The 26,599-nt window shown below is 41.9% G+C and overlaps 4 protein-coding genes across 6 annotated transcripts; 2 read left to right on the plus strand and 2 right to left on the minus strand.

Annotated features, from left to right (window-relative positions):
* Nucleotides 1–2,631: 2,631 nt before the first annotated feature.
* On the minus strand, nucleotides 2,632–8,083 carry LOC4337188 (uncharacterized). Its single transcript, XM_015780817.3, has 11 exons — nucleotides 7,651–8,083; nucleotides 7,483–7,558; nucleotides 6,886–6,971; nucleotides 6,359–6,452; nucleotides 6,208–6,284; nucleotides 5,994–6,121; nucleotides 5,199–5,270; nucleotides 4,928–4,998; nucleotides 3,595–3,670; nucleotides 3,161–3,304; nucleotides 2,632–2,987 (listed from the first exon to the last, which is right to left on the minus strand). The coding sequence occupies exons 1-11, from the start codon at nucleotides 7,963–7,965 to the stop codon at nucleotides 2,948–2,950; spliced, it is 1,179 nt and encodes a 392-aa protein (XP_015636303.1). The 5' UTR covers nucleotides 7,966–8,083; the 3' UTR covers nucleotides 2,632–2,947.
* Nucleotides 8,084–8,181: 98 nt separating this feature from the next.
* On the minus strand, nucleotides 8,182–13,724 carry LOC136351042 (probable GPI-anchored adhesin-like protein PGA55). 2 transcript variants are annotated; one of them, XM_015780814.3, is made up of 9 exons: nucleotides 13,576–13,724; nucleotides 11,968–12,910; nucleotides 11,178–11,298; nucleotides 10,802–10,861; nucleotides 10,237–10,666; nucleotides 10,107–10,165; nucleotides 9,831–10,013; nucleotides 8,726–9,740; nucleotides 8,182–8,630 (listed from the first exon to the last, which is right to left on the minus strand). In XM_015780814.3, the coding sequence occupies exons 2-9, from the start codon at nucleotides 12,777–12,779 to the stop codon at nucleotides 8,425–8,427; spliced, it is 2,886 nt and encodes a 961-aa protein (XP_015636300.1). In that variant the 5' UTR covers nucleotides 12,780–12,910; nucleotides 13,576–13,724; the 3' UTR covers nucleotides 8,182–8,424. The 2 variants fall into 2 exon arrangements, with proteins under 2 accessions (XP_015636300.1, XP_015636298.1); XM_015780812.3 differs by having other exon boundaries at nucleotides 9,831–10,022.
* A 4,247-nt stretch (nucleotides 13,725–17,971) lies between these two features.
* On the plus strand, nucleotides 17,972–20,420 carry LOC4337189 (coatomer subunit epsilon-2). Of its 2 annotated transcripts, none has more exons than NM_001419896.1 (7): nucleotides 17,972–18,343; nucleotides 18,779–18,871; nucleotides 18,981–19,132; nucleotides 19,349–19,484; nucleotides 19,594–19,749; nucleotides 19,880–19,959; nucleotides 20,122–20,420. In NM_001419896.1, the coding sequence occupies exons 1-7, from the start codon at nucleotides 18,161–18,163 to the stop codon at nucleotides 20,213–20,215; spliced, it is 894 nt and encodes a 297-aa protein (NP_001406825.1). In that variant the 5' UTR covers nucleotides 17,972–18,160; the 3' UTR covers nucleotides 20,216–20,420. The 2 variants fall into 2 exon arrangements, with proteins under 2 accessions (NP_001406825.1, XP_015636609.1); XM_015781123.3 differs by having other exon boundaries at nucleotides 18,007–18,343; nucleotides 18,736–18,871; nucleotides 20,122–20,395.
* Nucleotides 20,421–21,161: 741 nt separating this feature from the next.
* LOC4337190 (putative chloride channel-like protein CLC-g) lies at nucleotides 21,162–25,957 on the plus strand. The gene is made up of 7 exons (XM_015781121.3): nucleotides 21,162–21,479; nucleotides 21,595–21,795; nucleotides 21,917–22,094; nucleotides 23,036–23,298; nucleotides 23,447–23,716; nucleotides 23,975–25,103; nucleotides 25,503–25,957. Exons 1-7 carry the CDS (start codon nucleotides 21,232–21,234, stop codon nucleotides 25,638–25,640), a joined length of 2,427 nt encoding a protein of 808 aa, XP_015636607.1. The 5' UTR covers nucleotides 21,162–21,231; the 3' UTR covers nucleotides 25,641–25,957.
* Nucleotides 25,958–26,599: the final 642 nt, after the last annotated feature.

The following is a 26,599-nucleotide window of genomic DNA, read 5'->3' on the forward strand; positions in this document are numbered from 1 at the left end:
TCGCTAAATTGCTAAAATTTGGTAAAGTTTATTTTGGAGTGAAGTACATGGGTGGTCTCTAAACTTGTGTAGGTGTGTTATCTAGATCCCTAAACTTCCAAAATGTATTTTTAGATCCCTAAACTTGTCATGTGTGTCATATAGGTCCTAACCGGTTCAAACCGGCTCCATGCGCTGACGTGGCATTGCCATGGTGGCACCTACGTGTCATTGAAATCCACATGTCAAGCATATATAAAAAATAAAATTAAAAACCATATTTTCTCCTCTTAGGTAAACATAAAAAAGACAAAAAATCTAATATAAAAAATAAAATTAAAAACCATATTTTCTCCTCTTAGGTAAACATAAAAAAGACAAAAAATCTAAGGTAGAGAGGAGAAAATATGCTTTTTTAATTTTATTTTTTCTATGTGCCTGACACGTGGTACGTAGGTGCTATCATGGCATGCCACATCAGCGCATGGAGCGGGTTAGAGCTCCTCTGGACCTAGATGACACCTCAAGACAAGTTTGAGGACTCGAAAATGCATTTTGAGATTTTAGGGACCTAGATGACACGCCCGCACAAGTTTAGGGACCGCTCATGCACTTCACTCTTTATTTTGGCTACAATCTTAACATGCCCTAAACTATATCCTGGTCTTTATTTCGAAGAAACTTCATTCACTTATTACAATATTTTCTTAAAGAGAACAAACACTCATGCAACAGTATAAACTGAATAATAAAACCAATAAATAAGGAGAAAACAACTACTGATCATCTATTTGTGAATCTCCATCCGTAGTTGGCGAAAATCTATAACTGTAACTTCTAAGTTTCGACATATAGAATATATGAGCTTCTTATTCTCTTCACACTTTTGAAGTTATGCCCAGCAATCGAGCCAACGTGTTACCTTGAAAAGTGTGTGTGTATATATAATGTTTATTTCAAGATTTATTTAAAACTATATCATTTCTACTTAATTATAGAGCCAAACACAAAGCAAAGGCTCCAACAAATATGAGATTCTTAGTTTTCGCAGCTAGTTTACACGGCCATAGTATATATATTTGCTAGCTTCCTCCGTTGTTCGTGAGGTCAAGAAGAGGTCCACTACCGAGCCATGGAAGCCGTCTGCCGGCGAAAGAGGCGGTGGACAAGGGCAACGACACCGGCGAGCAGGCGAGGCGGTGTTTACTAGTTTCGAGAGTGAATGGACCACACATTTTTTATCAAACGGGTGAGATATGTCCTCACTCAATTTCGTTAGGTTTTCATATTGCCCCCTCATTCAAATCGCTCTGGTAGACACATGGATATATTCCGAAATAAAAATACTATAGAACTGGTATATCGTTCCAATAAAATAGCTAACATCATTATGGTAGGTAGCAGATCTAGTATCTACTAGGTATTATGTTTGGTACAGGAGATACTAAATCCAGTTCCTCGGTATTATGCTAACGTCAGCATGATGCCTATTGTACCAGATCTGATATCTACCAGATATCATGTTTGCTATCTCCGATACTAGATTTGATATTTACAGTACCATGCTGACACCTAGTTATAAGATCTCATAACTACGAGGGTATCATGTTTGATATCAGAGATATCAGATCTGATAACTAAGATATCGTGCTGCAAATATTAGCTATTTCGTTGGAACAGTATTCCGTTAATGTCGTCTCCCAAATTCTGAAAACCCCCTACAACACAGTTTTGCAAAACCGCGGCCAACGCAGGTACGTGGTCTCGCTTGCTGCATCCGCTACTGTCGCTGGCCCTAGCCGCCGTGCGACAATGGTGATACGCCGGCAAGCCGGAGCTGTCGATGCTGCTGCGTGGGCTCGCGGCTCCTCTAGGAGGCGGCAAGCAATCTCGACATGGCGACCCCCTTCCTGAAGGATCAGGGAATCTTGACTGGCAGAAATGGACCCCCTTCCTGAAGCCGCCAATCTCCGACGATCAGGCAGGAGTCGGGATCAGGGAATCTTATACCGGCAGAAACGGAGCTGGAACAATTCGATCCTGGCTTGCTGTGCGCGTAACAGATGCTCATGCATCTCCGCTTGGACTATCAATGAGTCCTCCTCTGCCTTCTGCTTGCTTAGAGGATTTGGTGTATGAGGACACATGATTGTTTAAGTCAAATTTAATTTAAAAACTACTACATGATTATATGCCTGAATTCAGAGCATCAATACGAAATGTGGAGCATGCCTGCAGCTTGAATATATGAAGTCCTACCATTTAAGGGATGACCCATTGACCCACACATTAACGAGAGAAAAAGTGGATTGGATTGATCCACCAGTTAACCTGAATCTTAGGGAAATATTTCCTATCATGGTCCATCTCTTATTCTCTTTCCACCTATTCCCAAACCAAATATCCTGAAAAAAAAAGTTCAACCCAACCCGATCCATCCAAACCTTAAGGATTGATGCCTTATGATGATCTCCTAAAAGTTTTAAGTATGTATTTGGACAGCTGGGAAAAATGGCTCAGTGATGTTTTTTTATTAAGGCTGGAGTGGAGTACAAGTGTACAACTTCGCATCGCCAGAAAATGTCACAGGAATTATCTTATTGTCGAGTGTGCAAAGCAAGTAGACAACAACGAAATTGGGGGAATGGGGGATAATGAAAATGCGGTTGTACATACATTTATACATATTTACCCATGATATTTATATCCAAGTGACCAAGTGCATATATACACACTGCATTTATACAGGAACGTAACATCCTAAACGACCAGATCTTGTGAATATGTAAAACCAAGAGGAAACTCAACTAAGAACAGTTCTATAATTTCTTGAACTTACCCATCCCTTCCTGATATTGATTTTGCCGTCGGCTGTTTGCATGTTAGAGGCATATTTAGGCATATCTTGTAACTTATAGTCAAACTTTTACCTGTGACTTGTACAGGAAAAAAAGTATAGTGCCAAACTCTACAAGAAGGATCTTAGGGCCGTCACAACCTTCTCTGGCCTGCATAACATGACAAGTGAGATGCGTTAAGGATCGCACAAGTATATGAATTGGCCAAAAGGTAAAGGTTGAAGGTTACACGTCAAAGCAGGCAAGCACCGATGGAACTATGAGTACAAATTTTACAGGACACAGATCGACAGAAAATACTGAGCTAGTAAAAAAACAATTACCAGTCCTCTTGAGGCATATGACCAGCTCCTTCTATTGGCTCCAATTTTATGGCTGCAGGATTACCTTTCTGGAACTCCTCAGCTATGGGGAGTGGCAAGTACTTATCAGAAATCCCCCATGCAAGCAATATTGGTTTTTCCCAGCTGCAGGAAATACCAGAGAGAAGTTTCAGAACTGGAAAACATTAGTGATAACTGATACCTGTCTAATATTGCTTGCTTGAATTCAGAATGAACCTTTTGACACTGCTGTGCATGCATACATATGTTTATGGACATAGTAGTAACTTGCATGTTATACGGCATAATCTATCTGTTTTTAATTATATCAGAAGCTAATAAATATGTTTGTTTGTTTAAGTTATCTGTTTTTAGTTAGAACAGAAGCAATAACATGCAATAAATATGAGTGATTGTTTGTTTGTTTAACTTACCTGTTGGATGCAAACCCGGCTGAAATTCTACTTAATACATCTCGGAAGTTAGCTTTCCTGGCAGCTTCAAGCAATGCTAAAAAAAAGAAAAGCGAGATGTAACTAAGGTTGTCAAATAATCTCAGATGGTAATGACAGTTCTAGGTAAAAAGTAGACAAAAGAATATAAAAAAAAATCTAAACATCATTTTTCTTAAAGTACAAGGAATACAACATAAGTTGCAGAAGAAGTAATAGTTGTTCGATGCTATTGGCATAAGGCGTAGCATAAACTAGATGATACTTCACGCTTTGCTGCGGGATATATGTTAGACAATGGAAAAATGATGAAACGATTTGGATTGAAATATTATAAAAATGATTTGAAAATGATGATTTAGCATGTGTGTGTTTAGTTTTAGAATGAAATAAATTGTAGATATAATTATTATATGCTTGCATGTTGAGTTTCCTGTGTTTAATGGGTTGATGTGGCATGCTTGCGTGTAGGTTTTAGGAGTGCTAATAAATATTATGCTTGCATGTTGAGCTTTAGGTATTTAGTGGGCATTAGCTTTATATAAAGAATGGACGAACAAAACAACAGTTTTTATATAGATGATGTAATACTTAATAGCTTAAACAGATGCCTTCAACAAGTATAATCCTTCCCTCCGAAGTCCAAGGTTCAACCAATATAATTGTCATGGTAGCCTGGCAGGTACAACATTAACCATGCAGGCTAAGGTACAGATACAAATTGTTGGCCCAAACATGCAAGCAAATATCCTATAATAAACTAAACATGGTACTTTTCAGTAATCATCATATGTGTAACTAGTAGGGTTCTAAAAATTGCAGTTTTGCTTTATGAAGGCTAAAGCAATATAATCAAGATCCTTTGCTGAAAACACTTATGTGGACCCAGTGCCATTTCTTCATAAGATAACTTCCAAAATAGCTAGGCATTGAGTGAAAATATGTAAACATAAACTTCGAGTATTTCCCATGGACAGTAATTAGGATTAGCTAGAAGGAAATAGTTTCCCCTGTGGAATTTTCGTTTCCTTTATTATGAATATAGCCCAGCCCCAAGCCCAGGCAAAGGAGGAGGTTGTGACAAGCTTGGCAAGCCAATGTGAAAAACCCAATCATTGCGATGGAGGGTAAGCTAGATGGAAATGGCTGTGCAAGCAGAATTTGCATTTCCTTCATTAGGAGAGATGGATTCTATAAATTGATAAAACATAGTCATATAGCTGACAATTTATTTAGGTACGTTTCATGGCTGAGAACAATACAACTTTAATGTAAAGACATGTTGGGGGCATGTGATTCAGGTGTACAGACTAACCAAATCCAGGTGCACCACTTGATAGATATGGTAATCTGTATACATCAGCCTTCTCCGACTTTAGCACATAGCTGTGAAGCAAGTGGACACAATATAAGCAAATATGAGAATAAACAACATGCCACAGATATGGACAGGACTGATATAGAACAACATAATATGAAGAATAAACCAAACTTTTTCCTTATTTTGAGCATATCAGTAAGAAGAATAATGATAACATATCTGAAGAGGAGAATGAAGAATTTCTGTGACAATGATAGATACGTACGGGCTACCTGCTTCAATGAATCTCTCAGCCAAAACAGCATTTTGGCAGGTAAATTCACCAAAAAGTGGCAACCTGCATTGAAATGTGACTTGAATTTACTTCCATGATACAAATATTAAGGGCAAAAAAGGCAAGATGGCATCAACTGCAGCATTAGTGAAAAATATTGAGCAGTAAGCAGGTTAAAGATAAATTCTATTTGCACATGTATCAAATACTCATACTCTTTTTAGGACCAGCTTGTATAAAGTCCAAATAAAAGTTAATAGCGAAAAACCATACTACGCTATTAAGGCGGATGAAAGCATTAACATACCACCCTCAAGGCATTTTCTATATAATAAGTCCACAATAACATCCGATAAAACTGAAGAAGGAAAACAATGTGAAAAAGAATATGCACAATGTTCATTTTTCGGGTAGATCTGGACGTCAAATTGCTCATGCATAAATTTATGTCACACTTTCAGGTCAAGCTTTGCGCTTTCAGACTTCTGCTCAGGCTGGGTTCGGGCGGGCCTGAGAAATTGTAGAAATGCCAAGGAAATGGAGCTGGAACATTCAGATGTGCAGTGACTAGTAAAGCAGTGACTGATGCATCTTTGCTCAGATTCTTGCATTATCAATGTATAGCGGATTTGGTTGATATGTTGGTGTACGCAGACATATGGCTTGTTTTTAAGTTAAATTTTGTTGAAAAGCTAAAGAACTATATGCCTGAACTTGTAGCACAATGTAAAATGCTGAGCATGCACTTCAATTAAGATGCAAAGCAAGAGAAACAGAAAGACTGACCTTAGCTGGTTAAACAATCCAGGCACTGGAGAAGAAACAGTGAGTGGACTGTTAAGAATTGCTACCTTCAGAACTTTGCTTGAGTTCTTTAGTGCCCATGTTAGCCCATATGAACCTACAAGAAATCCCTAGAATGAAAATGAAAGAAACGATTCAGAAAATATATATGAGAATTATTATGAAAATGCAGGTTCCTAATGTTTTGGGCATGTACCTGGACAACTAAGAAGAATGGCTCAGTGATATTTAAAGTACTAAGAAGCTCATCGAGTGACTTGTGGAACTCCTCTTCTGCACATGATACAATATAAATGAGAGTTTAGTAAGATTCATTAATTTTGTCAACATTTGCCACACGGCCACACCTGTGTAGTCGAATCCATATCCGGGCTGTGGCATATCACTGAACCCAAATCCTATCCAATCAGGAGCAAAGCAGTGGTAGCCAGCATCTGCCATCTAGTAGCAATTTCAATAGCTGCTTAGTGGGTAAAATGATCGATAGAAACAAATCGTTAGTACGATTTATAAATTTATATTTAACATGAGGATCCCTATTTATTAAGCTTCCAGTATAATGTCATAAATATGCTCCATATTCAAACTATGTTTTTCTTTTAAATTTTAATAGTCTCTGGAAGGTCACCCATCTGTCTCGGAATCATAATCAACAGGACATACACATGCTGCAGCTGTTAGATGTCTAAAGTCACCACTTAAATGGTGCATGGAGCTAAACTTTGCAGCGAAAGAAAACATATTTTAGAAAGAACCACATACTAATTTAAGCCAGAACCACTGATATTTTCTGTCTGGTAATGCAAATCAAGAACAACAAATTGTTTCATAAATTAAGTTTAGTCCAACAAGCTGCAAGATAAATGAGTCTGACCTGAGACATAACCATACGATAGCTAAATGACTGAGATGGAGCACCGTGAATAAACACGACAGTCCCACGTCGTGCACCAGCGGAACCTACAATTGTATCACCATATTTATGAAGCAATTACATGGGGCTTTTTATTTGACAGAGACAATTGCAAGATGGCTCTGTTTGCAAGAACACCTGGTGAGCCCTTCTTTTCATGGTTCAGCAATGACAACTATACAAGGACAAGGTACAAGACAAACAAACAAAAAAAGGTACATTTTCCTTAAGTTTTATAGAGGCAGAATTATAGCAAATTGGGACAGGTTTTGTTTCCTTTAAAAGCTTTGCAGAAGGAGATGAACTTATGTACTACTGTAGGAGAAATCAATATTACTGAAATACACAAAGGTCTGACAAAATCCACTATCTTAGTGAAAGTATCATTCGTTTTTATTCTTAAATACTAAATTTGTATTCACAATGCAATACTGCTTCGTCGTCAGTACACACCCCATTTCACTGGATCAACGTGCATACAACGTTTTACTAACGTTCAGTGATCACTGCAATAAGATCATCTTTCATCTAACCAACACAGAAATGAAGAAACAGTACCTGTTTCCCTCACAAACCACCGCAGCTTTCCTGATTTCACTCTTGAGCCGAACTCCCTCCCCTTGTCCTCGATCCTCTGCACGCGTCGAGATTACTTTACAGCATACTAGAAATGGTCAACAATGATACGAGTTCGGAATCAAGGAGGTGTGGCGAAGTGGGCATTACGTAGAGCATCTGGCCGACATTGCCGTCCTGGGCGGGCGACTCCGGCAGCTGGATGGCGCCGCGGCTCGACGGGTTGTCCGTCACGAACCCGAACGGGTTGAACTCCGACTCCTCCTCCTGCTTTTTCCCCTCCGCCGTCTCATCCTTGCTGCCGCTCGCCGCGACTACCAAACTCCGCTTCGCTCCTCCTCCACGCGCCCTCCAAGCGGCGGCGTTGGCGCTGCTGCCGCCGCCGCCGGACCACCTGCCTCTGCAAGCGGGGCGTGGCAGGGAGAGAGGAGACGAGGTGGTGGTGGTGCAGGGGCAGCAGGACATGGCGGCGGCGTTCGGGTGGGTGTGCGCGCGCGCGCTCCGGCGAGACGTGGCGGCGCGGCGAGACGCTTTCGGTTGGCGCAGCCGCGTCGAACGGTCGGGAAGAAAGAAGATTCTCCGCGAATTGCGGTGGGGCCGACAAGATCACTTCTCATGTGGCTCCCGTGCACAACCGCAGGTGAGCCACTCTCTCACTCTACTCTAGTCTAGTGGCCACAATTGAATCACTCTGGAAATCCATGAATTTTCTAACAACAAAACTTCACAATTCAGCAACACAAGATGGCTATGTACTGTACAACTTATTGGTAAATTCGCCATAAAGGCAACATCATCTAGAGAAAGTTTGAGGAGCTCTTTGTTGTCCACCAAATGGAGGAGTTGTTCTATGTTTTTTTTTCTCTAGTTGTTCAGAATGCAATTGGGAATGGGTATAATCTGTGCAACCAATCATGCAGAATGTTATCCTTGAGCTTGGTGTTGTGGCCTGCAACCTCCTGGTCCATTTCCATAGCTGGGGTTATGGTAGCCTGGTTTGTTGCCAGAGCCTGATGGACCATTTGATCTTCCAGGATGTCCGTAGTGATGGTGATGGTGTTCTTGCCCTGGATGCAGAACTGGACGCCAAGGGCCAGGGGGAGCAAAATTGCTAGGTGGCCTCACGTGTCCTGAAGTTGCAGGAAGATTGGCCATTAAATCAAATGTTGTTCATCAGGAAAAGTACCATTTTTGTTTCCATGGTTTCACGGGGAATGAAAATTACCTGGAGTAAATGGAGGACAAGGATGTGGAGGAGCATGACGAGGAAATGGGCCTTGATTTGCATGGAACGGAGGACGCCAAGGATATAAGTCTTGACCTGCAAATGGAGGACAACGCCGAGGAAAGAAGCCTTGATTTGGTAGTACAGGTGGAGGATGCCGAGGAACGAAGCCTTGACCAGCTAATGCAGGAGGAGGACACCGAGGAGCAAGGCCTTGATCTTCTAGTACAGGAGGAGGAAGCCGAGGAACATAACCTTGATCTGCTAGTACAGGAGGATGCCGAGCTGCTAACCGTTGATCCCCTTGTGCAGGTGGAGGATGCCGAGGAAACGAGACTTGATCTCTTGGTATGTTCAGACATCCAGATGGCATATTTGGATCATGACCAGAAGAGATGTCTTCTACTTCAAGTGGAGTATAAGATTTCTGAGTAATTGGAGGAAACACTTGTGATGGTGCTTTAGACCCTGTGGAGTTCTTCAAAGATGGTGATGTATGTTTACTTGAACCGCTTTGATGCAGTTTCTCATTATCCAACCCCTGGAAGTGACACTCTGGCATGTCTTCAGCATCAATGTCATCTTTGCTCTTGAAGTTCTCTATTTCTGCCTTGCGATGAGATACTTGATTCGTTATCTCCCTTGAAATCATGTCTGTGACATTTTCTTTCACCTCAACCTTTTCATGATTCTTGATGCCTTCAACTTGAAATGATGGTTGCGATGATTGCTGGAATGGACTGTTTGACTTCTTATCAGATAACCTAGGGCAAATCAGCACATCAGAAGTTATTGTAGTTTCCCTGTTGATTGGATGCACATCAAATTTCAACTCAACTCTATGGAGATTAGCGAAGTCAACTTTTGGAAGGTCATCTATATCATTAGCTCTATGAGCACCATAAGTATCAGGCTGCAGCAAAAATGGATTAGTCTCCTGTTGTTTTGAAGACTCAACAGCATTTGATGCATATTCTTGAGTTATGCTGCCTGAGAAGGCCTCCGCCATATGATTCTACACAATTTACAGGATAATACCATTCAACAGATTAACACTTGCAACCAAATAGAACTGATTGCACAAGTAACTAGATGAGCAGGTTACCTTTTGTGCAGCTAAATCATAGTGGGTAGTTCTCTGCTGAACATGCAAGGATTTCAGAGACAATCCTTGAGAATGTGAAGTAGGATGCCACACTCCAAAAGATCCAGAATGAGAATCTATGATGGACTGAACATGTTGCTGAATTTCTGGGACTTCATGCGATGCCAATTCGAACGGTGAAACCTGTGACAACTGGCATCCTATTAGTGATGGTGCTTTGAACGGTGGCTGCGGGGTTAGCTTTGATGCAAGTTTGAATAGAGAATGGGGCACTACTTTTTCTGTAGGATCTCTTTCACCAGTACTCTTAGCATGCCCACACTGAGATAGCAAACCTGGATAAGAAGTAAACGTAAATAATTCAGTAATCACCATGTACATGCGCTAATCAGTGAAAGAAGTTTACCAGTTGCCACAGGATGCGTTTTCACAGAATTGCTCTGAATTTCTTGCATTTGATCAATATCATTCTGAATATTGCCTGTGTTTGTTCTAGAGTCCATGCCAGGATTGTTGGAGCATGATGTTGCCTGATGTCCATCTGAAAATGGCAACGAAGTTGGATGCCTTGCTCCAACATGAGGCACACAAGGAGATCCCTTTCCAATAGTTTCAGACCTGCTATGATCCACAATTTTTGACAGTGGATTTCGGCGCCACACAATGCACCCTATCAACGAGTCTTGGTTTGTATCAGCTGCTGACATGCCTTTAAAGAAACCACATTTCGCTAGGATTGTAATTACAGCATCACTTCTGGGGCAGACATAGAGATTGGAACCATCACATACATCTGCAAAACCAACCTTCTGGCTCGCTTCAAAGTTCTCGGCAACCTATACCAGTGTCTCAAATGAGTTAGATCCAATGTCCAGAAAAGTCCGTAGCTGTTATCTCAAATGAGTTAGATCCAATGTCCAGAAAAGTCCATAGCTGTTACAGATCAAAATGTAATTAAGTGCTTGTAATACCTCTTTCATTCCCAGTAAGCCAGCTTTTGATGTCCCAAACTTCCAACAAAGAGAAATTACCTATACATACAGGTGTTGGAATATTATTAGCAATGTTACATTAACTGGTACAGTTACCGTAGAAGACAAAATTTACAAACTCTTTCTCCATTGGTTTTAAATTCATAAGCACACAAATGTAATTAAGCCTAAAAGAAAGAACCTCAAAGCATAATTAAGTGGGATGAACCTTTTTTAGCGCAAAAGGTAGCTAACTGTGCATTTGATTAGCAATGAACATAGTGGATATTTACTTCAAGAATGAAAGGAAGATAAATTATCAAAGGTTTATTAATATATCAGCAAGGATTGATGAGAAAACAAGAAATAATCTTACCATCAAAGATCGGGTTTGACATCGACGGAGTTCCTGGACAAACTTTTCAAACACATCTAATTTCACTCTCCCTTTGATTTCTATGATTTTCGGCCAAGTAATGTCGTGATTTTTTTCTCCGCTACCAAGAAAACAAGCAAAGACGTATTTAACATGAAACAATGTATACCCTGTGAAAATATTCATCATTCACAAAGATAACTTCGACTCAAGCTAAATAGAGAAATATAAGAATGATTATTCATAAAAGTCAGTCAACTCAGCACAAGAACTAGCAACGTAGTTGAACAAAAGTAGCAACTATAATTTCTCTAGCAAAAAAATGATTTATCAACCGCATAGCATCAGACTAGTTGTGCTTCCAAGCGGCACAAACTTAGCTCTGGCGTGGTTATCAAGTTTTGTACAAAAACAATGAGATACACAATTTATATGCTTCCAGAATCCAATAAAACTTGTTGAATATGGTATTTCAGATTTGTAAAAAATGGATACTCTTACTAACTCCTCAAAGAGGCACATAAGTCACAGCTAAATAGGAATTTGGTGAAGTTTTCTACCTTTTTAGTATAAAGTAGCAAGCAATAATCAAATGTAGATTGTAAAAACGTTCATGGCTTTTGCCAAGGTAGGATCAGAAATCCTATATTTATTAGCCTTACTATTTGTCTGAAGCTAAGAATAAAACTAAATACGATCTTACTAGGGATGGGATGATGTAATAAAATGCACCATAGAGCACAAATATGGACACTATAGAATTATCATTCTTAGTAGACACGAAAGTCACCTTTTGAAGAAGGCGATCACAGACACCTTGACAGTGCTACTCAACTGGATTGTACCATCACATAGGCTTTCATAAGCAGAAGGAGATAGCAGGCCAACAACTGACATGATTTCATCATCCAAAGAATGAGGAGACAATATACTAGAACTATCATCTGCTTTTGTAGAACCTTGTACATCATGTTTAGCTTCATAGCTTGATATCCCTTGCTTCTGTTGAATTTTTTCAAGGGAACTCTGAGAAGGGTGAACCATAGCTACAATACTCTGATCACCCTTTTCACAGCTGAAAAGTAACTTATGAGCCACAGCTGTCTGGCTCTGATCTGTTGAATCTGCATACTTAGCACAACTATTACTAGACTCTATTTTAGTGTGCATTAGTTGAAAAGTAATATGTGGATGCATAGGTTTGCTTGGTGTTGTATGATTTGTACACTCCATCAATAGAGAGAACGATTGAGTAGTATCCTGACAGTTTGATGTGCCATTATTTGTTGAAATGGTGTGCAGTATGGTTTCATTTGGTTTGCATGAACTAGTTGTACATCTAATGCCACTCAGTTCTGTGGTTCCTGACAGAATATCTTGAGGAGCAAAACCCTGTGAGTTACTCAAAATAGAGCTCAACCCAGCTGGACCATTTAGAAATGATTCTTCACCTTGATGACTATCTTTAGCACTAGTGACTAACCCAGATCCATGAGAAACGGCCCTATTAGATTCACTGTAGTGAACAGAGTTCAAAAATTTTCTTTTTCTTGGCGTATAAACCTGAAAAATCATGTCGGGGGAATTACTTTGGCCCGACATCCTTTCCTCTGGAACAGAAATATTATATGGTTGTTTGTTCCACGCTGTTGCGAAGGCAGAATTAAAGGAATGAAATCAACTGTAGATTGCAGCACTGCTTCCAACAATAGCAGAATGCCAGAATATGAAGCCTGCCAAAAACACAGTGAATAGGAAGGCCCAGTCACTGAAATTGGTATAAGAGTGTGAGAAAAAGTGACATCTTTACAAGCAAGCTAATCTACATGTAAACCATTCCCTCGCAGTTGCTCTGGAAATTCAGATGGTTCTATAGGGAACATCAGTTCACTACTGACAATCCATGCAGTGACAGAAGAGCGCAAACACTGCAAAACTCCACAAAATTGATCTCCTTTGCGTGTAAGCTGCCACCCAAACAAGTAACTAAAAATTGCCCATCCGCAAGGCAGCATTAACTGAAGGAACTACTAGCGCACCACTGATTTGCAGCATCCACCACAAAAACCGCAGTTAGCCAATGAATTCCAACATGACTACTGAGCCAGCATGCAGCCCCTTTTTTACACTCCATCCTATGATCGTCCAATTTTGGAGGGATCAAAGGGGAAAAAATCGGGATAAGACTGAACATTGGGGGGGGGGGAGAGGAATGGTATCTCGATTGATGGAAAAGGTTCCTGCGCCAAGATTACACCCTACCAGCGGCGAAAAGAGGCCGCTGCCACCGCCGCCTCCGGTGGCTAAGGGGATCCACAAGCTGAAGCATGTCCGAGAAAAACTCGCGGCGGAGGGATTTGTGGAGGAGGAGGAGGAGGAGGAGGAAGCACGAGTTCACCTGGGAGAGATGAAGTTGCGAGGGTTTTGGGCGTCGGAACTCGGAACTGTCCGATCGACGCGGCGTCGAGCAGGCGAGCGGCCGCAGCCTACAGGAAGCAACCGTCGGAGTCGGACGACGAAAACACTAGCGCACGCGTTAGTTTTCACGGAGGATGCACACGGAACATTCGGAAGGGTAAAGGGCAGAAGAACTGCAGGTGGGACCACCCAACTTTCCTCTTTTTCCTTTGGACTAACACAAGTCACAAGGGACACAATGTATCCCACCTTCCTAGGAGGAGCCACCAACCACCAGTGTCATCTTTTATTTATGTGTGCTATATTAAAACCCATATGTATCCAAGTGTAAAGTGTCTATCACATTTACACACACATAAGTATGGTTTCTCATCTATTTAAGCAAATAAGGGATAGAGATCTCAAATTAAAAATCTAGGATCGTGAATCAGAAGTATTTAGTATGAATTTAGGTTTGAGAGCTAACAACATCATACCCTATCGAAAACACCAAAATCAACATACATAGTACAAAGCAAACCACAAATCAAACGGTGTTAATAACAAATCTAAAGTAAATCGCAAATCAAGTGGTATTAACAAAAGATGTAAAAGGAGATAAAGGGATTTGCTTAAACGGCGACAAGAAAAAGTGAGCAACAATTGAGTGATGAGATAGGGTTGGCGTGACCGTGGAGGGGGCACGACGGTAAGAAGATTGCAGGGATCGTGTATAACTAGATCTACATACCTTGGGAAGGAAACATATGAGGCGCTTAGCTCTCCACAAGACTACCATCCATGGGAAGCGGCGGAGACCGGAGATAGAAGGGATAAGATGCAAGAGTGAGTGAGTGAGCAAAGCCAATAAATAGGGAAAAGGGAAGCACTGAAGGTGTACCCTAGCCGACTAGCCCTATGCCACCTAATACAATGTTTGCCTATATGGGCCTTAGTGCATAACAAGTAGGTTGGGCTTATGAGAGAAGATCAAATCGATTGTTTCTTCTAGGCCCAACTATAGTCATAGTCAAATGAAACTTGTGGATTGGGCATACATTGTGTACTATTATTGCCATAGAAAGTTACGACACTACTTTAAAAGAGGCTTCATAGCTAGCCCATCACGATCAGTTCATAATGGATTCTCGCCTAAATCATTATGAATTGGCAATGTTATTGAGTATCACCACCGATATGCTCTAGCTTTGAAACTACAGTCGTGCAACTGATTCCCGAACCATTGCCAATTCGTCGGAACTTCGAATACTTAACGACTCAGCTCTAGTTGCTAGGCCACCCGAATATTGCAATGGGCCTGATGATATGGGCCACCAACGGTAAGACTATCCAGATCGTCAATGATTCACCCCTACGGCCACCGCTAGAGCACCATCAAAACTCTACCAGTAACTAAAAAAGGGTGAGCTAAAAACCTGTCATGAAAGTGTCTCACTATTTCTTTTTTCTCTCATCCTTTTTTATGAAACTGGAGAGCTCCTATGTTAGATTTAATTTGGCACTGGCCCATTTAAATCAACTAAATCAAATAAATCTCAAGACTCATGGAATGCTAGGAGTTATGGTGTTTAATTCATCATGGATAATTAGGAGGAAGGTGTACCTTTTCTGAGAATTATTCCAAGAAATGATTAACAAATTGGCAACATACGTCAATTGTATCTAATTGATGGTTAGTTGATGGTGGTGTAGTGGAGGATGGTTGATGACAATAAGTTACTCTATTCCTTTTCCTATCACATGAGTCTCTTTCTCTTCATTTTCCTTCTATCCTATAAAAGGAGAATGGATCTGATTTCCCATGCGCGATAGAGAACATATACTTTCATCCATTTTCACTTTCGTTGCTGATAAGGTGATCCCATTCTGACAAGTGCGTACACATGCGTGGGAGAGCATGCCTCTGAAACCCCCATCTCCTGATCTTGCACAGGAGGAGGCGAATTAGGTTTTTGGTGAGCACATCGCGTGACTCCTCGCCGGTGTTCATGAATGACTACATCGACTAGACTACTTCCTTTTCATCATGGCTAGTGGCGAGAATGTAAACGGCTACGGTTATCCTTCCGCTACAACTATTGTTGAAGCACCGCATGTTATTTTCCTCTTCTATTCTTTTCTGTTAGTTCCGTTTATATGCGCAAACGAGTTAGATATGTTTGTTTCGATGGTCTACACTAATAGCATGCCTATTTCGTGTATTCTTCTTGTTGAGAGTAGTTCATCTATGGATAACGATTTCATTGTTTACATTTACATCGCTATGGTTTACTCTGTTTATTTCTAAATTAAGTATTACGATGTCTGACATCCTGTATTGGAAGCTAGTAAATTAACGTGCAATTACATTCTCATGGCTATTAGCCATGCAATTGTTTGATTTTCTAGATCCATATTCAATTGAGTTAGACTCTCAAGGATAAAATTAGCCTATGTATCTGTTAACAGTAAAATTTGGTAATCGGCAAAGACGTCATCGGCTTAGAATCATTATCGGCTGCAGCATCTCGGAATCAGCCGATGGGAGTTATCAAGTCGTCAATAGTCGGGTTCCTGCTATATTTGATTAAGGAAATCAATCTACTAAAGGAAGCTTATCCCTAAGTGACTGAGTTTAAAGAGGATGCGGCATGGCAATTTATCTATTAATTAGGAATAGTTTGTTAGTTTCCTTTTATCTTTAGGTTAGTTTCTTTCTTATCCGACAAGGACTTGTATCAACCCATGGGTATAAATATGTACACCCGGGGTCTATGTAATCTATCCTCACAATCAATACAATTCGGCGCATCGCCACCTTTTACCTTTTCTACTTTATTTTATCGTCCGGCGAGACTTGGCATCTGACGCGGTGCTGCATCGGTGTTCGATCTCCGGCGAAAGGGTAAGTCCAATGTTCCGTCGGCCCAGGCAATTGTATCGTTTACGTCGGCGTCGTTCAAGGCTGCATCAGTACATTCAACCTCTTGGATCGCTCTGGTTTGGATGATATATTTGCCTACCTATTTATCATATGTCTCTATTAATCTAGTCTTAGCATATCAATTTAGCTCTATCGGCTGCTTCTCGTTTTAGGGTTTCTGCCGATATCGGCTAAATCGCGTTGCTAGATTAGATTAGCTCAGACATCTACCACCCTAAAAATCAGTCAACGGCTTGATTGTCTAGATATTATGTTTCTTTTCATACTTGGTGCTGCATCAGTTAAGTTTGATCTACTAAGTCATGCTTAAAACCATAATCTCTAGCCTGCTTCTTGATTGCTAATAAGGGTTTCATCGGGGTTTCAGCTGGTGAGTTATCTGGACGTTGCATCGGCTCATAAGGATTGCATATACATATAAGTTGGATTTAGCCGATGACAACAAAGGCTTCACTGTTTAATCTAATCTTGTGGATTTCATGACATCGGACCTCCATCCGATGTGTGCTTTGACCTTCGGATCGATGCTTATTTATCATATCATTATTTGCTGATTGGTTTATACTGGATTATATTGTTATTTTATTACATCGTCGTCAGCCGATTGCCTTTATATCATTATCTACATTGGACATATAGCCGATTGCTTAAACCCTATCGGCATCGGCTGCTATCAGCATCGGCTATTATCGGCATCGGCTGGAACTACTCCATCGGCTTGTCAGCCGATCGGTTGTTTTGATCTACTATTTGCATATCTTGTCAGTTACAGGATCAAACTGACTGGCACGCTCGTATCTCACCAATCTTTAGACCTGCACTGGAGTTAAGCAGATCTCTCAGGCTGGTGTGTTCGATTTTTTTCATCAGTATCTAGCATCGATCCACATCAGGGCCATCCTAGTTACATCTACATGATTCATTTAATAACCTCCTTAATTGATGCTACCATAATGGTTTTATTTTGGTACTAATCAAAACACACTTTTGAACAAACTTGAGAGGATAAGCGTTGGAATCGGTACAATATTTAGAGTATATTTGCCACAGCTTCAGCTCTATCAAACGGTTATGCTTCACTTAAAAAGGAAGTGGATGAACTGATTAGAGTTCTATCACAAAATAAATTAAAGAAATGAAGTAAAGTTTAAGCTACTTCATAGCTCTATTCTATACTCAACTCCTGAAGTTAATTAAATTTATAAGAGATGGAGTTTTACCGAACATGCAGTACTCTCTTAGCTAGAAATATGTGGCGTATCCGCATAGACTGGGCTGGGATAGAGAACAAGGCCTAGTTGGTTTTGGGCTAGAATTTTGACGAGCCTTTTTCACAAAAAAGAGAACTTTTGATGGACCATCAGGCATCAGCCCGAGCCCCAAACTGGGCCAGGCACCATCAGTCATCATCTCTCTCGGTCTCGGATAGCGGGGATGCGCTTTGCGTAACCACGTAACGCGCGCACGTACACGGCACGGTACCCCCACTCCCTGGCCACCACTGCTTCGCCTCGACGAGATCCATACCTCCCGGGCTCCCGGACGCGCGCGTGCTAGCTCGCTCGCCGATCGATCCATCGTCTCCACGTACGGCCGCGCGAAGGCACGTAGTGAGGTACGTGAGGCAGCAGCAGCAGCAAGCATGGCGGGTGCGGCGTCGCCGGACCACCTGTTCGGCCTTCGCAACAGCTTCTACGTCGGCGCGTACCAGGCCGTCATCACCGGCGTCCAGGCCATCCCCGCGCGCGCTGCCCTCTCCCCCGACGCCCTCGCCGAGCGCGACTCCCTCCTCTACCGCTCCTACATCGCCATCGGCTCCCACCAGGTACGTACGCATCGCGTGCACGTGTCCATCGATCGATTGATCACGCCCTGTGTGTTGGATGAGAAAATTGGCGTAATATCATCGTCAAACAGGGTTTCGCTCAAATACTACTAAGCAGTTGGAATTCGTCGCTGAAACACCATTTTCTTCCAATTCTCTCTTTCCTCTTATTTTTTCTGACCAAAATACCCCTAGTTGAATTAATTAATTTTACTAGGGGTATTTTTTTTAAGTAATTATGAGAGGAAAGAGAGAATTCGAAGAAAATGACATGAGCGAAGCCCCTCAATTGATAATGGTATTTCGGCGAATCTCAACTGCATAGTGGTATTTGGGCGAAAATCCTTTTTGACAATGGTAAAATGACAATTTTCTCGTGTTGGATGACCTAGCTGATCGACTCGTCGAGCGGTTGGTTTCTCGTGTGAAATGCAGCTGGTGATCGACGAGATCGGGCCGGGCGCGGCCACGCCGCTCCAGGCCGTCAGGTTGCTCACGGTGTATCTCTCCGGCGGCGCCGGCGGCAAGGTTACTCCTGTTGTTGTTTCATCCGCGCGTGCATTTCAATTTGGATCCAATTAATTACCGCGCTATATATCTCATTGTGCGTTTTGTAATCAATCTCTGTGTAATTAAGGAATCCGCGATCAGGAAGCTGAACGAGCTCCTGGCAGATGATGCGGTGGGGAGCAACCCGATTCTCCGGCTGGTTGCAGGGACGGTTCTCATGCACGAGCGGGACTATGCCGGAGCACTGAAGCACACAAATTCTGGTGGGACTATGGAATTGTAAGGATCATCCAACCTTCCATGTAACTTTTGATCCATTCTGCACAGTATCTTATTTTTACCCCATGTGTTGTTCCATGATTGATACGATTGCCTGCTCGCATAAGAATTATATATAGCTGAAGATTTCCATGCCATCAGAGAATTACTGCATGTTATGTTTTACCATTGGGAAGACTGAAGTCACTGAACCGATTCACGTCTGGTGTTTTTCAGGCTTGCGATGAATGTTCAGATATGCCTCCAGATGCACAGGTCTGATCACGCAGAGAAACAGCTGAGGATAATGCAGCAATTGGACGAAGACCACACACTGACGCAGCTCGCAAACGCATGGGTAGACCTTGTCATGGTAGGAATACTATGGGTTGTTACTTGAGAGTTGTTTATGATGATAAATCAAAGAGGCAGGAGAGAAATCTGAGTTCTACTGCTTCCCATTGCTTCTGATTCTATACCAGGGCGGGTCCAAGATCCAAGAAGCGCACCTCATCTTCCAGGACTTGTCAGAGAAGTACCCAGCAACTTGCTTAATTCTTAATGGTAAAGCACTGTGCCTGATGCACATGGGTAACTTTGAAGATGCAGAGGGATTGCTGCTGGAATCACTGAACAAGGTCAGTTCTAATGATGTTTTTAGATCAAAAGTTCTAATGATGTTAACCTGTCCATCTGAGCATTTGCTCTAGATAATCTACTTCTCAAACAGAGTGTTAGTGCTTAACAAAAAATGGTCAAACTGTTCAGGATGCCAAGGATGCAGAAACTCTAGCCAACCTCGTTGTGTGCAGTCTGAACCTAGGAAAGTCTGCATCCCGCTACCTGAAGTAAGTGGGTTCTACACTGTTATATTTTCATTTTGAAGGCCATTTCCTAATGCCTTGTCTTATTTCTGCCTGATAAGTCAAGATGTCAAGGCTCTAATAATTGTTATATTTCTGTACAATTTGAGCGCTTAATCTGAACTGTAATTCTGATAACCGTTGCAGCCAACTGAAGCTGGCACACCCAGACCATATGCTGGTTAAGCGAATGTCCTCTGCTGAAGACAGTTTCGACAGAGCCTGCCAAGCGATATCATGATTTCTGCAGTGCTGTTACTTACTTTGCTGTTAGATAAACCAAAAGCAATGCAACACTCTGATCTTGTCATGACCTAGACAAGCTAATTTTTGTTCATTAGCAGTTCATGAACAATCAACAGAAGTACTACACTTTGTCAATAAATTGGTACGAGTACATCAGTATCTTTACTGAATAAAATTACGGAGTACGGAGTACTATCTCTTGATGCATTGGCAGCTGTTGTTAAACTAAATGAATTGGCAGCTGTTGTTAAACAACAATTTCGGAAATAAATGCAGACGTAGTACAAATACATGCTGTTTTCCGGACAAGACAGCATGTGAGCTCTGAATCTAACATGTGAGAGTGCCACCATACCAACAAACCACGATTATTATATAGGACTAGGAGTACTAAATTTAATTTCTTAGCAAGAGTCAGATGTATCTGCCAGCAAAACAATGGATAAGAGGAGTACGAAATCTAGTGACGTGTTACTTAAAAGGACACCTAATCATAAGGATCAACGACAGAGACAGAGGTTAGTGGTGGAAGAAAGAATCCGAGAGAGGAAGAGACAAGAGTCCAGCTTACACTCCATCGACCACCGTAGCTCAGATCTATTCCAAACAGCGATCGACACAGTCAGTGCAAAACTTTTGCTAAACTTAAAAAAAAAGAGAATATTTTAAAAAAATTGAGAGAGAAAATTTGCTAACGCTGGAGGAAGTTCTTGTCAAGAGGCGTTTCAGTTCAGCTCTTCTTCGGAGCGGCGTGCTGCCATCTCCCTACCGTTTCTGAACTCAACTTCCCAAACGGCCCAGCGCCTGCTATCGCAGTCACATACATGTGGGGCCCATTTTCGCTTGGGCCCAGTGGCAGTGACCCGCAGATAAAAATCTCGCGATCCATTCCACCCGGAATTTTATGACGTTAAACCCCACGTCCCCACCAAACCACCACCACTCTCCTCGGCTTGTGTCGCGTGTGTGGCGCGGCGGCGGCGGCGGCGGCGGAGCTGAGCGGCCGCGGCGATGGCGCCAAGGGACCAGTCATGTGGGGACGGCGGCGAGGTGGATCCGGAGGGTGGCATCGAGGCGCCACTCCTCTCCTCCGGCTCCTCGTTCTTCCAGGACCCGGCGCACGAGGACGGCGATGGCGACGAGGAGGCGCGACGGCGGCGGCGGAGGTTCCTCCTCGCCGGCCGCTCCCAGTCCAACACCACCTCCCAGGTGGCCCTCGTCGGCGTCGGCGTGTGCCCCATCGAGAGCCTCGACTACGAGTACGGCGCCCCCCTCACTTTTCCCTTCCCAATTCGAGGCGCGCGATTCGCTCGCTCGGTTTTCCATTTGCGATTTGACTCCATGGAAAACGCGGTGTTCGTGGGGGTGCTGCAGGTTGATCGAGAACGAAGTGTTCAAGCAGGACTGGAGGGCGCGGGGGCGGGGTCACATCCTGCGCTACGTGGCGCTCAAGTGGGCCCTCTGCTTCCTCGTCGGCGTCCTCTCCGCCGCCGCCGGATTCGTCGCCAACCTCGGCGTCGAGAACGTCGCCGGCGCCAAGTTCGTCGTCACCTCCAATCTCATGCTCGCCGGCAGGTAAGCAGCGGTTGCAGAGTGGTTTCTACTTCAGAGTTCAGACTAGGTTGGATTCAGTTTGAGTAACTGATGGACTTTACTTCTCGTGTTGTCTGTGTTGACTCAAAATTGATTTGATCAGATACGGGACAGCGTTTGCGGTGTTCCTGGTTTCGAATTTCGCCCTTACGATGTTAGCAACGGTGCTGACGGTGTATGTGGCGCCGGCGGCGGCCGGGTCGGGCATCCCTGAGGTGAAGGCTTACTTGAACGGGGTTGATGCCCCCGACATATTTTCTCTAAAGACCCTGGTGGTGAAGGTAGACTACTGTTATATCTCTTTCATTCAAGTTATTTCATCACAGAGTACTGGTAATTCTTGACACTTATTAGTTGTCCCTGTGATTTTTTTTTCCAAGAAGAAGTTGTCTCTGTGATTGATTTGTGGCAAACATATATCTAGTCTTTTGTTCCATTCTGTTTTTGTTCAACATCATTGGAGACGATTTAAATAAGTTGAAAATGTTGGTCTGTTAGACATGATCAGGTTTGTATGGGCTAAGAAATCATGTATATATAACTACGAATAATATGCATGGAAGAGTTAGGAAATACACATTGTTTGGTCTCTGGCAGGACATCAGTGTCTGTGTCTGTGGTACAACTTGTTTGTTATTCATTTTGGAGCAGCTCTATTGACTGTTGGACATGTATATATAGTTTGCGATGTAACTCTATGTTCACTTCAAAAGCAGAATTTAGAACCTGGCAATTAGTATTGAGTTCTGTGTCATCTGGAGATTTTCCCCGTTCCTTCTCTCTTGACCAATTGTCATCTCGGTGAAGCATGACTCTTTGTTTGCTTTCTTTAGTTTTCCATCTCAGACAAATGCAGGGCAATCTTTTTCATTTTAATTTCTGATGTTTTTAAGGGAAACAAAGAATGCATTTAGAAGAATTGGGGTATGAAACCTTTTAGTTTTTGGATTAGTTCTGATGTATTGACATAACCTTTGCATAAGAAAGATCATGCCTATCTTATTCTGCTTGAATGTCGGGGTTCAATTTGGAGATGCTAAAACGATTCTGAATGATTGGTTTTACTCAAAGTGAACATGACTGCCCAACCACTCTAGGGCAATGGTAGCTAGAAAATATGTTCTCTGACTTATACATAAGTGATAAATTGTTATGCAAGAAAAACACCATTGTTCCCTTCCGTTGATATATCTGGATTTCATATATACTGTTTTTTGGACAGATTGTGGGTTGCATTGCTGCAGTATCATCATCATTGCATGTGGGAAAAGCTGGTCCTCTAGTACACACAGGTGCATGCATTGCATCTATACTTGGACAAGGTGGGTCAAGTAAATATCACCTGACATGTAAATGGCTAAGGTACTTCAAGAATGATAGGGACCGAAGGGACCTTGTTACTTGTGGTGCTGGTGCTGGTATTGCTGCTGCTTTCCGGGCACCAGTTGGTGGAGTCCTGTTTGCTCTTGAAGCAGTGTCTTCATGGTAACAACTTTGAATATGCATGTGAAAACTCCTTGTTCTTTTCTGTTACTAATTAAAATGTGAACCACACAATTTCTGCAAGACGATACCATTCATATACAGTGTTTTGTTTACAATACCATTAGCTCCTTTTTTGCTTTCTTTGCAGGTGGAGGAGTGCCCTACTCTGGCGAGCATTTTTCACAACAGCAATGGTTGCTGTTGTGCTTAGGGCATTGATAGACTTCTGCAAAAGTGACAAGTGTGGCTTGTTTGGGAAAGGTGGACTTATAATGTTTGATGTGACTTCAGATTACATCACCTACCATTTGGTCGATTTACCGCCAGTAATCACTCTAGGAGTTCTTGGTGGAGTACTAGGAAGCTTGCACAACTTTTTCCTGGACAAGGTTCTTCGTCTCTACAATTTTATTAACGAGTATGTACTGCTGTTGGCTTAATGTTAATGATCTTCACTTCTGTAATTTTAAACTGCAGGCGTTTCATATTTCCATTTCCCAAAGCTTTAGCTGACATGCACACATTACTTCCCTGTACTTTATTAAAACTGTTTTTAAAAAATGGCAAAGTACACCTACTGGCATATTGCAGTTATCTGTTAGACTTGCGCATCCTTTTTGAAGTGAAATATATCCCTAAAATAACTTGCCATGTAACCTCTTCAGCTTACTTTCAGGAAAGGGCAAAAGTACAAGCTGCTCCTGGCTGCAGTAGTCACCATTTGTACATCCTGTTGTCTCTTCGGCTTGCCATGGATTGCTTCTTGCAAACCTTGTCCAAGTGACACCGAAGAAGCCTGTCCATCCATAGGAAGATCTGGTAATTTTAAGAAGTATCAGTGTGCAATGAATGAGTACAATGACTTAGCTAGCCTGTTCTTCAACACCAACGATGACACCATTAGAAACCTTTACAGTGCTGGCACTGATGATGAATTCCATATCTCTTCAATACTTGTCTTCTTCTTCACATCGTATTTCCTGGGCATTTTCAGCTATGGCCTTGCTTTACCATCCGGCCTTTTTGTGCCAGTTATTTTGACAGGTGCAACTTATGGCCGCCTTGTTGGCATGTTAATTGGGTCCCAATCAACATTAGATCATGGCCTTTTTGCAGTTCTTGGCTCTGCTGCCCTTCTAGGAGGATCAATGAGAATGACTGTCTCAGTTTGTGTCGTCATCCTAGAGCTGACTAATAATTTACTTATGCTTCCTTTGGTTATGCTGGTCCTTCTCATATCGAAGACAGTGGCAGATGCTTTTAATGCAAATATTTATGATTTGCTTGTTAAATTGAAAGGATTTCCTTATCTCGAAGGCCATGTTGAACCTTACATGAGGCAATTGTCTGTCAGTGATGTTGTAACTGGTCCTCTACAGGCATTCAATGGCATAGAGAAGGTTGGCCATATAGTGCATGTCTTAAGGACAACTGGACATAATGGTTTTCCTGTTGTTGATGAGCCACCATTTTCAGATTCTCCTGTCTTATTTGGTCTAGTTCTTAGAGCCCACTTGCTTGTTCTGCTGAGAAAGAAAGATTTCATTCCTAACTGCTCAGCTTCAGCACTGGATGCTTCCAAGCAATTCTTGCCTCATGATTTTGCTAAACCTGGCTCAGGAAAGCATGACAGAATAGAGGAAATAGAATTCAGTGCAGAAGAACTGGAAATGTTCGTAGATTTGCATCCGTTCACAAACACGTCTCCTTACACTGTGGTCGAGACTATGTCTTTGGCTAAGGCCCATGTGCTTTTCCGCGAAGTTGGATTGAGGCATCTTTTGGTTCTACCAAAATCGTCTAAGGTTAGTGATACTATTCACAAATATATTTTTTTGTCGGATTCTTCTTCATTCTACTTTTTATTTCCTTTGCTTTGTCTAGATAGGTCTAGCTATTTTGCAATCGTCAGTGTCTATTACCTTTTAGAAATGCCTTTTTAGAACCAAAGGGTGATAGGCTGATAGCATTGGCACCCCTGTTTCACTTTTATATTGGCAAATGTTGCTTCCAAGTTCCAACCATGACCGTTGCTAAGACAAACCAAGATGATTAGTGGCAAAAATCTCTAAATAGCCATACATATTCTTCTTGGTTACTAGCAGCATTATCGCTTTCATTGCTCATGACAGTATTTGAAATTATAAAACTTTCTAATAATTAACAGTGATAAATCTTTGACTGGTTAATTCCTATCAATGCAGAGAGCGCCTGTTGTAGGCATACTGACAAGGCACGACTTCATGCCTGAGCATATATTGGGTCTTCATCCTTTCCTCTTCAAGACTAGATGGAAGAAGGTGCGGTTTGGCAAGTCAGCATTCACCAACCTCGTCTTCTGACGCTCGCTAGTAACTGATGAGTTTGCTCAAGGATGCACTGCTGCTGTAAATTCCATCTTGATGCTGGGAGCTGCACAGTATAATCTTATATGATGAAGACCACAAAAAAATGTAGTAGATTCTCCAGCCTGGGAATCTAGCAGCTAATTGTACTGCATTTTCTTTTCTTTTCTTTTTTTGTTACGATTGTACCGAGTGGTACCATATTCAGAATGTTCAAGCTACAATGGACAGTGCAAGTAGGAAATCTTTTTTTGTAAATGTAAATCTTGTTTGGAACGTACAAATTTTGTTAGTCGAAATGAGTTTAATCGAAACTATAAAGATGCATGATATATAAGAATAATCATCATTCCATAACTTCTCGTAACTGCATCACAAACTTTCGTTTTGGCGTTGGGCTATCGCTGGGTGGGGTCGACGAGTCCGAAAAGGCTAGGGGCGTCGGGAAGAGGCGGCGGCGTCGGGCCCATGACCGAATGGGCCAGCTGAAATTTATACCGGGCTTTTTTGTTGGGCTTTCGGGCCGGCTATTCACATCGGCCCACAAGCAGCCGCGGCGTCGGTGGGAGCCTACAAGTACTCCCTCCTAACATGTGAATTCGTCTAGGACAGTGACACGGTCTCCAAAATATAATTTTAACTTCTTATTTCTATAAAAATATTTATTGAAAAGTGATATATGTATACTTTTATGAAAGTATTTTTCAAGACAAATATATTCATATAATTTTTACATTTTCAAACTCAATAACTTGAGAGTTATTTATGATTTATATTCTCAAGGTTTGACTTAAATATTATTCTAAACGACTTTTTTTTTTTTTGAGTATAGAGGGAGTACAAGCCTACTGTATGACCATGTCCAGTTGATTACGCGAAATTAATTACTCGTATTTCACCGGCGTGTTTGTAAAGTGATTACGGCAGCTTTTATGAGAAAAACCAGCAATTTGCAA

Source organism: Oryza sativa, chromosome 4 (assembly GCF_034140825.1).
Source record: "Oryza sativa Japonica Group chromosome 4, ASM3414082v1".
In the NCBI taxonomy this organism is placed as follows: domain Eukaryota; kingdom Viridiplantae; phylum Streptophyta; class Magnoliopsida; order Poales; family Poaceae; genus Oryza; species Oryza sativa.